Source organism: Salvelinus namaycush, chromosome 40 (assembly GCF_016432855.1).
Source record: "Salvelinus namaycush isolate Seneca chromosome 40, SaNama_1.0, whole genome shotgun sequence".
Taxonomy (NCBI): domain Eukaryota; kingdom Metazoa; phylum Chordata; class Actinopteri; order Salmoniformes; family Salmonidae; genus Salvelinus; species Salvelinus namaycush.
In genome coordinates this window covers 8071362-8084735 of record NC_052346.1, presented here as the reverse complement: position 1 = coordinate 8084735, position 13374 = coordinate 8071362, and the positions used below count along the sequence as shown (strand labels likewise).

The 13374-nt window shown below is 43.3% G+C and overlaps 1 protein-coding gene across 1 annotated transcript; it reads right to left on the bottom strand.

Moving 5' to 3' along the window:
* Positions 1-281: 281 nt before the first annotated feature.
* Positions 282-13027, bottom strand: si:ch211-113j14.1 (sterol 26-hydroxylase, mitochondrial). Its single transcript, XM_038980059.1, has 9 exons — positions 12923-13027; positions 9271-9461; positions 6864-7063; positions 6445-6642; positions 5921-6084; positions 3648-3814; positions 1625-1706; positions 1250-1456; positions 282-876 (listed from the first exon to the last, which is right to left on the bottom strand). Exons 1-9 carry the CDS (start codon positions 12998-13000, stop codon positions 760-762), a joined length of 1404 nt encoding a protein of 467 aa, XP_038835987.1. The 5' UTR covers positions 13001-13027; the 3' UTR covers positions 282-759.
* Positions 13028-13374: the final 347 nt, after the last annotated feature.

Below are 13374 nucleotides of genomic sequence, written 5' to 3'. Positions count from 1 at the left end.
TTGCAACCTACTGTTTTTATTTTAACACTCAACTGACTTTTCCCCGTTGGTTAAACCTAATAAATAACACAAATACAAACTAATATTTAACGTAAATATAACCCATCTTTTAATCTTTGTATGGACCACAGAGTTTCCAGCACTTGTTAAATGCTAATGTAGGACATAAAAAAACAATGTGGGCACACAAGTTCACATTTCATAAAGACTTTTAATGAAGTAAAAGGTTGATGGCCAATACCCTAGACAAATATACAAGGTGTATTAGCAACTAATGATATTATATTAGAATGCCCTTCACACACACTCTGTGATACATTTCTCCTTAACACCAATGTGCATTTATTACAGGGCAGATTAATCTATATGTATTAGCTTCATAGTAAAGGTCAACAGAGCAAAGGCCCCAGTTATACACCTCCGAATAACCTGGTATGAATCAGATTTGATTTCAGGGCATAGCCACAGGAAATAGGGGTGCTGCAGCACCCCATGACAAATCTGCATTAAAAAAAGAATAAAAAAAGATGTTTTTGAAAATATAATTTCTTCACAAAAGTAGTGCACTGGGCCTTTACTAGTCCTGTATTAGCAGACCGATATAGCTGTCTATAGCACGAACAAAAGTTATTTTTCAGCATCCCCTCCCCCCACCCAAACTACTACTGCGGCTATGTTTAAGGGGATCTAGGGGACTGGAGGTTACCACATCACAACACCCTCCTGTCAATCCCTTTCTATAACTCCCTGGCACCCTCCTCAGGCTCGGGGTAGGAAGCGCAGGTTGATGGGTTTGGACGGGATGAGCAGTGTTCTAGTCTTGGGCTCTGTGGTCGGGGCCCCATCCTCTGGCTGGATCTCATAATGCTGCATCAGCTGTAGAGGGGGGACAAGAATTCAAGTTCAAGGGTTTAGTGTTAATGAGCCACCTGGTTGTCTGACGTCTCTCTAGCCAGATAATCAGTTTACAACCATAACATTAAGTCTCTATAACGTCCCATGGCAACTGGGATAGTAAAAGCAGAATATGGCCCCACTCATAAAAATGGGGTTTGTCACACCTGTTGTAAGTTCCCACACACTCTTAGATTGCTTCTGGGGATTTACCATTAGCGAATCACCACAGATGATGGACGAAATCCAACAACAATCACCTCCAACAGTCTGTGGTAACATCATTTTGGCACCGATGGCTTTTTATTACTCAACACTTCCTTGGAAATCCCAATGAAATACTTCTCTTACTCACCCTGGAGAGGGCAAAGTACATCTCTAGCTCTGCCACTCTCTTGCCCACACAGGCTCTCACGCCCACCCCGAAGGGTATAGAGCTGTAGGGGTGGTGTTGGAACGACTCTGGATCCCCTCTCAGCCAACGCTCAGGCCTGAAACACTCTGCATCCACAAACTCCCCCTCGTCATGACTGGCAGCATAGTGACACAGATGGAACTGGGTCTGAGAGAGGGGAATAGGAAGTAGTAGACAGACAGGAAGTAGAGCGACTGACAGAATTTCATGGAAATTACAACTCATCCTTTGGGGAAAGAAATAGAGATTTCTTAAGTATTGACAAAGGTGAAAGAGAGAGATGTTGATATCTTTCTCTTCATCGCCTGCCCCTACCTTCTTTGGGAACCAGTAGTTGTCCACAACAACTTCATTGTCTACGGTTAGACGGCCATTCCCTGGAACTACAGGGTACATCCTGCAGAGAGAACAGCTTCAGCAACATGGGGAGCCTCTGTAGGAATGCCTTATATAAACCTTTGTGTGGCTAGGAATGTTCAGTATACCAGACCTGCCAACCCTTTAGAGTACCAGAAGCGCGCGGCAAATTGGAGATTCAACTCGCAAATTTAGTGCAAAGGCATTTTAGAAGCATTGCCTCTATAGCTAATACCGGACACTCATTATTTTTTTCATCGCACAGTCTTCTAAACTCCCCACTCCATTTAGTGATTATACTTTTGTAATGCTTTTTGTGACGTGGATCATAATCACAGTCTATCAGGTTGCGTGATCCTCGTCATGTTACGTGGAAAATACAACTAATGGGACGCATAATTAAATGTATATCACACTCCAGTTACTGCGACCAGTTACTTTTCGTATTTGCATTTAATTTCTTTCACTAGCAAATGCGAGTGAACTGCTGGCACTTTAGAGCCCACTGAATGTCCATCTTATGTTCTCTAACGTTAGCTTGAAACAATCAGTGTTAACCTTCCCACAACACACGGAGTCGAAAAGGGATTTGTCCATGTGTTTACGTACAGCTGACAGTCAGGAAACTCAGCATCACAACAAACAGGAGGGGCAGACACTGGGCAGCTACGTCCAATAATGATGTATTCATCTCCATGTCCTTTGACACAAACTTTGTACATGTCTGTGTGTTGCAGCTTGAGAATTGGGATGTCAGTGGATTTATTTTTATTAAAATGTAAAAAAAATCAGGCCCTATTCATTACCTGCGTACACGGACAGAGAATTGCGTAGTTGGTATGCAAAATGCGTGCATGTTGGCAGGTCTGGTCGCATTGGTAATTGGTAAAGTTTTGATACACCTAAATACCGGAGAGTTGGCAATGGCAGGTTGTGATTCTGACCTAGATGGTGTTATTGAGCATTTGAATCATTCGAAAATCAAGGACACACAGGATAAATGGCTATGACCATATAGGAAGAGGTGGAGGGGGCCAATTTCCTTCTATAAGCCTGTCATCCAGGACCTCTATACCAGGCGGTGTCAAAGGAAGGCCCTAAAAATTGTCAAAAGACTCCAGCCACCCAAGTCATCAACTGTTCTCTCTGCTACCGCACAGTAAACGGTACCGGAGAGCTAAGTCTGGGAGCAAAAGGCTCCTGAACAGCTTCTAGCCCCAAGCCATAAGACTGCTAAATAGTTCACCATATAGCTACCTGGACTATCTGCATTGACCCTTTTTGACACATACTTACTCTAACACATACACACACAAATAAGATGTACACACAGGCACACATTTGCCACACACACACACATCACATACGCTATTGCTTCCGTCTTATCTATCCTGTTGCCTGGTCACTTTACCCCTACCGATATGTACATCTCTACCTCATACCCCTGCACATTGACTCAGTATTGGTACCCCGTGTACATAGCCAAGTAAATATTACTCATTGTGTATATATATTCCTCGTGTTACAATGTTTTTTATTTATTATTACTAAAACATATATATTGTATTCTGCATTGTTGGGAAGGGCCGTAAGCATTTCACAGTTAGTTTACACCTGTTCTTTACGAAGCATGTGACAATTCAAATTTGAACACACCATTCAGGTTATATAAGGACATTTCTGCCCCCACCCTCCCTCCTTACATAAACTGTCCAAAAAGCATGCCCCATGCCTCCACCTTGACTCTCTGCACTCCGGATGAAATGGCAACATGTTATCTCACTTATCAGTCATCATCAGTATAATTAGGGAAAGGAAAATGCAAGCACACAGGCAGACATACTCTTTGACCAGGCATGCTCAAAACAAGAGGCCAGTTGCAGGTCGCCGTGTGTGTGTGTGCATGTGCGTGTGTTCACCTCAGAACCTGCGTGTGTATACGTGTACATGCATCCGTGCCTACGTGCGTGTGTGTGTTCACCTCAGAGTCTCCTTGATGACAGCCTTCAGGTAGGGCATCCTGCTCAGGTCCTCTGATCTGGGCTGCTGTCTTCCCGGACACACAGACATGATCTCACGGTACAGCCTGTCCTGAGACGCAGCGTCGCGAGCCAACTGGTACAATGCCCACGACAAGGTGTTGGACGTCTGAGGCGAAAGGAGAAGGACGATAGAAAGAAAGAGGGGTTTACTTAAAGTGAAGTGATATGATATATACTGAACAAAAATCTGAACGCAACATGTAAAGTGTTGGTCCCATGTTTCATGAGTTGAAATAAAAGATGCCATAAATTGTCCATACTCACAAAAAGCTTATTTCTCTCAAATGTTGTGCACAAATTTGTTTATATCCCTAGTGAGCATTTCTCCTTTGCCAAGATAATTAATCCACCTGACCGGTGTGGCATATCAAGAAGCTGATTAAACAACACGGTCATTACACAGGTGCACCTTGTGCTGGGGACAATAAAAGTCTGTTATAAAATGTGCAGTTTTGTCACACTACAATGCCACAGATGTCTCAAGTTTTGAAGGAGCGTGCAATTGGTATGCTGACTGCAGGAATGTCCACCAGAGCTGTTGCCAGAGAATTGAATGTTCATTACTCTACCATAAGTGGTTTGATGATGTCAACGTTGTAAACAGAGTGCCCCATGGTGGCGGTGGGGTTATGGTATAAGCTGGCATAAGCTACGGACAACGAACACAACTGCATTTTAGCAATGGCAATTTGAATGCACAGAGATAGAGTGATGAGATCCTGAGGCCCACTGTCGTGCCATTCATCCGTTGCCATCACCTCATGTTTCAGCATGATAATGCACTGCCCCATGTTGCAAGGATCTGTACACAATTCCTGGAAGCTGAACATGTCCCAGTTCTTCCATGGCTTGCTTACTCACACCATTCACCCATTGAGCATGTTTGGGCTAATCTAAATCGACGTGTACGACAGCGTGTTCCAGTTCCCGTCCATATCCAGCAACTTAGCACAGCAATTGAAGAGGAGTCAGATAACATTCCACAGCCTGATCAACTCTATGTGAAAGAGATGTGTCGCGCTGCATGAGGCAAATGGTGGTCACGCCAGATACTGACTGGTATCTGGAGCGACCACCTCCGAAACACGACCCTACCAAGCTGCACTGCTTCTTGACACACTGCTCGCTTAACCGCACCAATGTGTCGGAGGAAACACTGTACAACTGGCGACCGTGTCAGAGTACGTGCGCCCAGCCAGCCACAGGAGTTGCTAGAGCGCGATGGGACAAGGACATTCTGGCTGGTCAAACCCTCCCCTAACCCGGACGACGCTGGGACAATTATGCGTCGCCGGCTGCGTCACAGTCCGGGATCGAACCCAGATCTGTAGTGACGCCTCAAGCACTGCAGTGCCTTAGACCGCTGCGCCACTCGGGAGGCCCTACTTTTTCTTTTAAGGTATCTGTGACCAACAGATGCATATCTGTATTCGCAGTCATGTGAAATCCATAGATTCGGGCCTAATTAATTAATTAAATTTATTTAGTTATATGAACTGTAACTCTGTAATATCTTTGAAATTGTTGCATTTTAGATTTTTGTTCAGTATACTTTATCGTCCCTGAGGGGAAATTTGACTAGGACAATTAAAGTGCTGATGTTTCTAAAAAAAAAATATGATTCAAAGTTGAGGGAGTGGTGGAGGCTGTATCAGAGACAAGTTATCAGTGATCATCAACATTTATTGATCATAAAAGCAGCACAGGAAATGACTTTGGAGATCCCAGACAGCAGCAAGTGATGCTTGACAGAAACAAGACCAGACTGCACCAGGGAATGCAGCCAGGCAGGTCATGTAGTGTTTGTATGGTTACTGTGTATCTGTCTGTGGTTATGTGAGTGCATTTTGTACCCTCTAAAATAAATACAAAGTTACACCGCAAATACGTATATATGACTAAAGCAAATGGTTTCAGTGTTTATGGCCTGGGGAGAATTGTGTAATCTTAAAGCCAAAATACACCTCCACCCTACAAAAGCCTCCGACTCCATCACTTCCCCCATTCCCTAAGACGTGTCCAGTAGGCACAAAACAGAAGAAAACATTTTGAAATGTAGAGGAAATAATATAAATTTGCCAATGAGAAATTCACATGTTCGTTTTCCATTTCAAAAGGTTTGTTTACGGTGTACCCTACTGAACGTGACCCTGCTGTTATGTATGGCACCACCCTCCTCTCTGTATGACCTCCCATAACCCTCTCCTCTCACCGTGTCCACTCCGCCCAGCAACAGCTCTGTGATGCTGATGTACACCTCTCCCAGGGTCAGTTTATCACAGGACAGCAGGTAGGTGAGATACATCCCCTCCACCTGCTTCCCAGCCAGCACCTGGGCATCCATCTGCGCCAACTTATGGTCAATGAGATGCTGAGCTGAGGGTTTATGTAGAAATCATTGAACACACACATTCATGTAGGGGACGCACACAAACACACACAAAATGAGTCTCAATAGTGAACATAGCTCAACAGTTAGTCTCCCTAGGCAGACGGGTTGCCACCCACATTAACAAAGTTCCCACATAGGTCTGCGATTTACGACACTTCTCAACGGTGCTTAGCGGCTGACAGTGGCTGACGTGCAAGTGACATGGGCAAGCTATTGTGCAATAGAAATAATAACTGTACGCTTACATTGTGGAGGTGGAACCTACCATGTCTACTTTCCACCGACACATTGAAGTCCGCTTGTCGCTCAATAGAAGGAGCCCCTGACATTATTTACAAACATACCTACAGCCACCAGGTCGTCCCAGGCTTGGATAAATCGTTTCCAGAAGGGCAGGACGTTGCGTGTCCAGAGCGGGAGGAAGAGGACGGTCTCAGACAGGGTTAGCATGTCGTTGGCTGCAGCGATGAACTTCAGCGTGTCCTTAGGGATCTCCTCCTGCAGACAACCCAGCCGCGTCTCAAACAGGATGGAAGAGATCCCTGCAGGGACGGAGAGAACACAGTGAACAATGAGGACTACACAGAGCTGGTGGGATTCTCGGTATCCGAGATGCCATCTCCTGCCGTTGTGCCCCTGAGCAAGGCACTTTACCTAAGCTGCTGACTGTGGCAGACTCTGGCTTCCAACCCCACTGTGTGTGTGTGTGTTTCTGAAGGGGTTAAAATCATAAAAAATACTGAATAAACCAATGATATCACACCTTCAAAGCCAAACTTGTAGAGCTCTGTGGCGAGGTCTGGTACGGTGGTGTGGTCCTGACTGCGGAGGCGGAGCCTCTCAATACGCTGTAGCAGGTCCCCTACCACCTGGTGGATGACAGGCGCGTACGCAGATACCTCCGCTAGCTTCAGCATCTTTGGATTCAGGACACTACGGATACGGTACCACTGTGGGCCTTTACTGTAGGAGAGGAGAGGAGGGGACAGGAGACAGACAGTGAATCTACAGTAGTTATTCAGAATAAAGGGGTGGAGGTATATCTACAGGTAACGGCCAAAATAAAGGAAAAACTTAAGTAAATGAAGGATACAAAGTATATTAAAAGCAGCTGCTTCCACATAGGTGTGGTTCCTGAGTTAAGTAAGCAATGAACATCTCAGATCTCAACCCAATTGAACACTTATGGAAGATTATAGAGCAGCACCTGAGACGGCGGTTTCCACCACCATCAACAAAACACCAAATGATTACATTTCTCATGGAATAATGGTGTCAAATCCCTCCAATAGAGTTCCAGACACTTGTAGAATCTATGCCAGGGCGCATTCAAGCTTTTCTGGCGACTAGTGGTGGCCCAATGCCCCGTTAAGACGCTATGTTGGCGTTTCCTTTATTTTGGCAGTTACCTGTAGGTTAGATTGATAATGTTGGAGGTGGAGGTACTACTGAAACAAGTTTACCTGTACGAGTTAGGGTTTGCTCAAACCAGACCAACATTGCTTTTACCCAAGGCAATGATTTATTACCAATAACTGTCATAGTGTATCTTTGAAGCATAGTGTGTAAGCAATGTTCCCTCTAAGCTGCGTACCTCCTCCAGGATGCCGCGCAGAAGAAATGCCATGCAGAGACGCAAGAGATTGAACTTCACTGAGTTCGCCGCATTAGTTTGCACTATATAGATTACTTTTTTCTGTGATCGAATCAAAATTATAAACTGGGTGGTTCGAGCCCTGAATGCTGATTGGCTGACAGCCGTGGTATATCAGACCGTATATAATTACGTTGGTAACCAGTTTATAATAGCAATAAGGCACCTCAGGGGTTTGTGGTATATGGCCAATATACCATGGCTAAAGGCTGTATCCAGGCACTCTGTGTTGTGCCCAAGAACAGCCCTTAGCCGTGGTATATTGGCCATATACCACAGCCCCTCGTGCCTTACTGCTTAACTACATCAGGTCCTTTTAAATGCAACAAAACAAATCTAACTTTGCAAGATTGAGTCTGTGATTTAGTTGTAGGGAGAGCCAGTGTGCAGCAGAGTATAATTATTTTGGTGGGGTTAGCCCATGAGCGGTCTTTCAATCACCCGCGAGTGAATGCGCTTTTCAGCTCAGTTCAGAGCACGCATGTGCACATTTGTTGATATTCTTTGCTAGTTAGCGAGTTATTTGCCCGGTTATTGATAATTATAAACTGACTGGTTCGAGCCCTGAATTCTGATTGGCTGACAGGTGTGGTATATCAGACCGTATACCATGAGTATGATAAAACATTTATTTTTACTGCTCTAATTACGTTGGTAACCAGTTTATAATAGCAGTAAGGCACCTCAGAGGTTGTGGTATATGGCCAATATACCACGACTAAAGGCTGTATCCAGGCACTCCACGTTGTGTCGTGAAAAATAACATCCCTTAGTCGTGGTATATTGGCCATATACCACAACCCCCGAGGTGCCTTATTGCTTAAATATAGGTCAGCAATGGGGAGTTACTGCTTCCTACAAGAGCACAAAACATGTAGGCCACATTTCAAGCTCTCTTTGAAAAGCTAATCAGCTTAAAAGCTTACATCTTAATTAAAGGGGCAGTGTTGTATTTTGAGACACGCTTGCATATCCTACATTGTCTAAGTCTCTGTATGGTAATAATAATAATAAATTGTATTTTGTAAAGTGGTTTCTTGCATCATACAATACAATGTACTGTCACCCTGGTGTCACAGACCAAGTAAAACATTATTAATATCAAGCGTTTCATAATGTAAAAACGTTATTAAAAATGTAATGCAATATAGGCCTGCATTGAACATCACATATATGTTACTGTAGGCTATATCACAGAAATCAAAAGCTATTTCCATGTGAAAATGTTATGGGATTTGCGCCATTGGTTTTGTTGGTAGGCCTACATTATGCTCAAATAGCCACAATAGCTTATTAGCTACTGTCTAAAACTGTAATGGTACAGCCGCAGTGTTTACTGTAAACATGTGCCGGAAGTTGCACAAAATTCTCACAACATTAAAGTTTCCGCTCACGAGCAAATATTTCCTCAGTGCCCCCAAAAATGAGGGAACAGTGGGTGTAAGTAAGTATTATCCATTCCCTTTCCTACACCCAATCTAGGAGTAGTCCTTGATGTGGTTCATCGGCCACTCACTCCACATGGAGTCCATAGGCCTGTCCCCTCATATCGCGGTACTCCTTCCAGTGTGGCAGCTCTGTCCGGACCGGGTAGCGGCCCTCCTGACGGATCACCTGGGATATAAGCTCTGGAGACGCCACGTTCACCACATCAAACGGGCCGAACCGCGAGCGCCAGATGGGCCCGTACAGTTTCTTGTGTTCAACCTGGGTTGGGGGCAAAGAGAAGATATTTGATTCTGGAAAGAACCGCGAGCGCCAGATGGGCCCGTACAGTTTCTTGTGTTCAACCTGGGTTGGGGGCAAAGAGAAGATATTTGATTCTGGAAATGTACACAAAGATGTTGGAAATGCACAGTGAGACAGTCCTATATAATTATATTTAATATGAATTAATGATTCACAAAATATACACCGAGTATACAAAACATTAGGAGCACCTGCTCTTTCCATGACAGACTGATCAGATAGGTCCAGGTGAAAACTATGATCCCTTATTGATGTTACCTGTTAAATCCACTTCGATCAGTGTAGATGAAGGGAAGATGACAAGTTAGACAGATTTTTAAGCCTTGAGACATATGTATGTGTGCCATTCAGAGGGTGAATGGGCAAGACAAAAGACTTAAGTGCCTTTGAACAGGGTATTGTAGTAGGTGCCAGTTGCACCGGTTTGAGCGTGTCAAGAACTGCAGTGCTGCTGTGTTTTTCACTCTCAACAGTTTCCTGTGTGTATCAAGAATGGTCCACCACCCAAAGGACATCCAGCCAACTTGACCTATCTGTGGGAATCATTGGAGTCAACGTGGGCCAGCATCCCCGTGGAATGCTTTTGACACCTTGTAGTCCATGCCCTGACAAATTGAGGCTGTTCTGAGGGGAAAAGGGGGTGGACTCAATATTAGGAAGGTGCTTTTAATGTTTTGTACACAGTGTATATTTACTAAAAATAACAGTATATAAACTACTTATTAACCTAATTAGTCAAACCCTGAATCCAGGTGCATAACTTTGGGGGTCATGATCCCACCAATATCAGAGCCAATTTGACCTCCTAAATAATATGTTATGATAAATTTGATGGATGTGAAATGATTTAACCACCTTAGGTACTGGCTTTCTACACAGTACTACTAAATTCCAAATGTTATGACTGGATCACCCCTGGTAAATTCATAAGTACAAATAAGAATTATAGAAAATGATATTTTCCAAATTGAGAAAGTTTCTATTGCGAAGTGACATCTCGCATGTGAGCCCTATTTCTCAAAATGACTGATAATTTGTGGCATTGTGGGAGGAAAGCACTCATGTTTATACAACCTAATAATCAACCTGAGAATACTTCCAGAACCACCTTAATCTTTTATTTCAATTAAGAAAATCTACAAATAAATTGGCCTACCCTAGTCTATATTGATATACATACAGGTACAGTTGAAGTCGGCGGTTTACATACACTTAGGTTGGAGTCATTAAAACTAATTTTTCAACCACTCCACAAATTTCTTGTTAACAAACTATAGTTTTGGCAAGTCGGTTAGTACTATGAAGTACCAGGAACGAGATTAGAACCTCGGGACCAAACTGAACGATAATTTATAGCGAATGTTATCTGACTAAGGGATACTCCTTTCTCAAGAAAAAGTATTTCTTTGTGAACAGTTCCTAAGATATGTGGTTCGTCATGTAAGTTGAGAGGGGTGTATCTTGAGAGGGGTGTTGAGAGGGGTGTATCACAGCATCATGCTGTGGGGGTGCTTTGCTGCAGGAGGGACTGGTGCACTTCACAAAATAGATGGCATCATGAGGGAGGAAAATTGTGGATATATTGAAGCAACATCTCAAGACATCAGTCAGGAAGTGAAAGCTTGGTCGCAAATGGGTCTTCCAAATGGACAATGACCCCAAGCATACTTCCAAAGTTGTGGCAAAATGGCTTAAGTACAACACAGTCAAGGTATTGGAGTGGCCATCACAAAGCCCTGACCTCAATCCTATGGGAAATTTGTGGGCAGAACTGAAAAAGCGTGTGCGAGCAAGGAGGCCTACAAACCTGACTCAGTTACACCACCTCTGTCTGGAGGAATGGGCCACAATTCACCCAACTTATTGTGGGAAGCTTGTGGAAGGCTACCCAAAACGTTTGACCCAAGTTAAACAATTTAAAGGCAATGCTACCAAATACTAATTGAGTGTATATAAACTTCTGACCCACTGGGAATGTGATGAAAGGAATAAAAGCTGAAATAAATCATTTTCTCTACTATTATTCTGACATTTCACATTCTGAAAATAAAGTGGTGATCCTAACTGACCTAAGACAGGGAATTTTTACTAGGATTAAATGTCAGGAATTGTGAAAAACTGAGTTTAAATGTATTTGGCTAAGGTGTATGTAAACTTCTAACTTCAACTGTACATGTGACATTGCACAGCAGTAAACTGGTCTATTTCACCATTGTTATTTTCTTCTTCTTGATTTCAATAGGTAAGGGAAACCAGGTACTGGTGTTTATGTACTGTTTTTTGATTGAGTAAAAGGTATTCTTATACCAGATTTTTGTGCAACAATAGTATAAATTCAGGTGAGACTGAAAAAGAGAGCACTGGTGTAACGGCAGCCTTCCTCCTCTTCACGTGAAGAGAAGGTGTAGCAAGGATCGGACCAACACGCAGCGTAGCCAGTGCTCAACATGTTTAATACGAAAATGTGAACACTTACCAATAACAAAATAATAAATGTGGCAAACCAATACAGCCCTATCTGGTGCAGAGAAAACACAAAGACAGGAAACAACCACCCACAAACCCCAACACAAAACAAGCCACCTATATATGATTCCCAATCAGAGACAACACAAAACACCTGCCTCTGATTGGGAACCATATTAGGCCAAACACAGAAACAGACAAACTAGACACACAACATAGAATGCCCACCCAGCTCACGTCCTGACCAACACTAAAACAAGCAAAACACACAAGAACTATGGTCAGAACGTGACAACTGGTTGAGAGAGTGCTGCAGTTATCAATTGTGATCATGGTCACAGCTCTATTGAAAACGTATCATTCTACACATTTAATGTCCGTTTCATTGTGGACTTTTCCCTGAAATTAAATGTTGGCCTACCTGCATCTAGCTCAGCAAACCATGTCAAAATTGAATTGCAATTATAAACCCAGATTTTAGTCAGTAGCCTATGCCTATTGAAATAAATCAATCTCGCAAATAGGCCATTTATAACGGTTTGTAGTCTTAACATCTGCCACAAAATAACGGCAGACCATGTACCACCTGAATGACCAAAAACATAATTATGTTCTAATTACGTTGGTCACCAGTTTATAGAAATAAGGCACCTCAGGGGTTTGTGGTATATACCACACCTCGGGCATTATTGTTTAATCATAGCAGTCGTCAAATCAAGTTACATCGACATTATTTGATGGAAAATGATCTGGATAGTTTAATAAGAGCGATTTAGCTCTTCTCTTGCAACATTCTTAAACTCACATTAATTATAATTGTCTACGTCGTTAAAAATGACGTCGATATAATTTATTTCGCTCCATAACGTGCACTCACTACACGTACGCAGCTAGCCATACTTGGATGAAAGAGTAGAAGAAATTAAGCGAGACACTGTGGGATTAATTTTTACCTGCATCGCATGGCTCTTATCTGCATATCCCTTCACGCACGAACAGCCAATACACCGTCGTGGCCAAACTAGGTCCATGTAGATCGTCTATTGTTTTGCACTTCTTCGGAGTTGTTTCTATCGTTGTCTGCAATTTTTGTCCTAAGTGTCTGCTGACTCCGGACTTGAACCTCCGTCCACCAGACACAAAGTCGTCCAGCGCCACTGACAGTTTCTGGCCGTGGTAAACTGTGAGTCGGAGCGGCCTGGTCACCGCCGCAGGGCTACACATGTTGAGTGGAGCGCATAAAAGTTAATTCTACCATCTGTGGCTTTTTAGTACAGTTTGCCCTGCAGCACATTGGGACTCGCCCATAAATTTCACATTTCAACGTCACATGCACAAGTACAGTGAAATGCCTTTCTTGCGAACTCAAAACCCAACAATGCAGTTGTCAATAACTATGTAATAC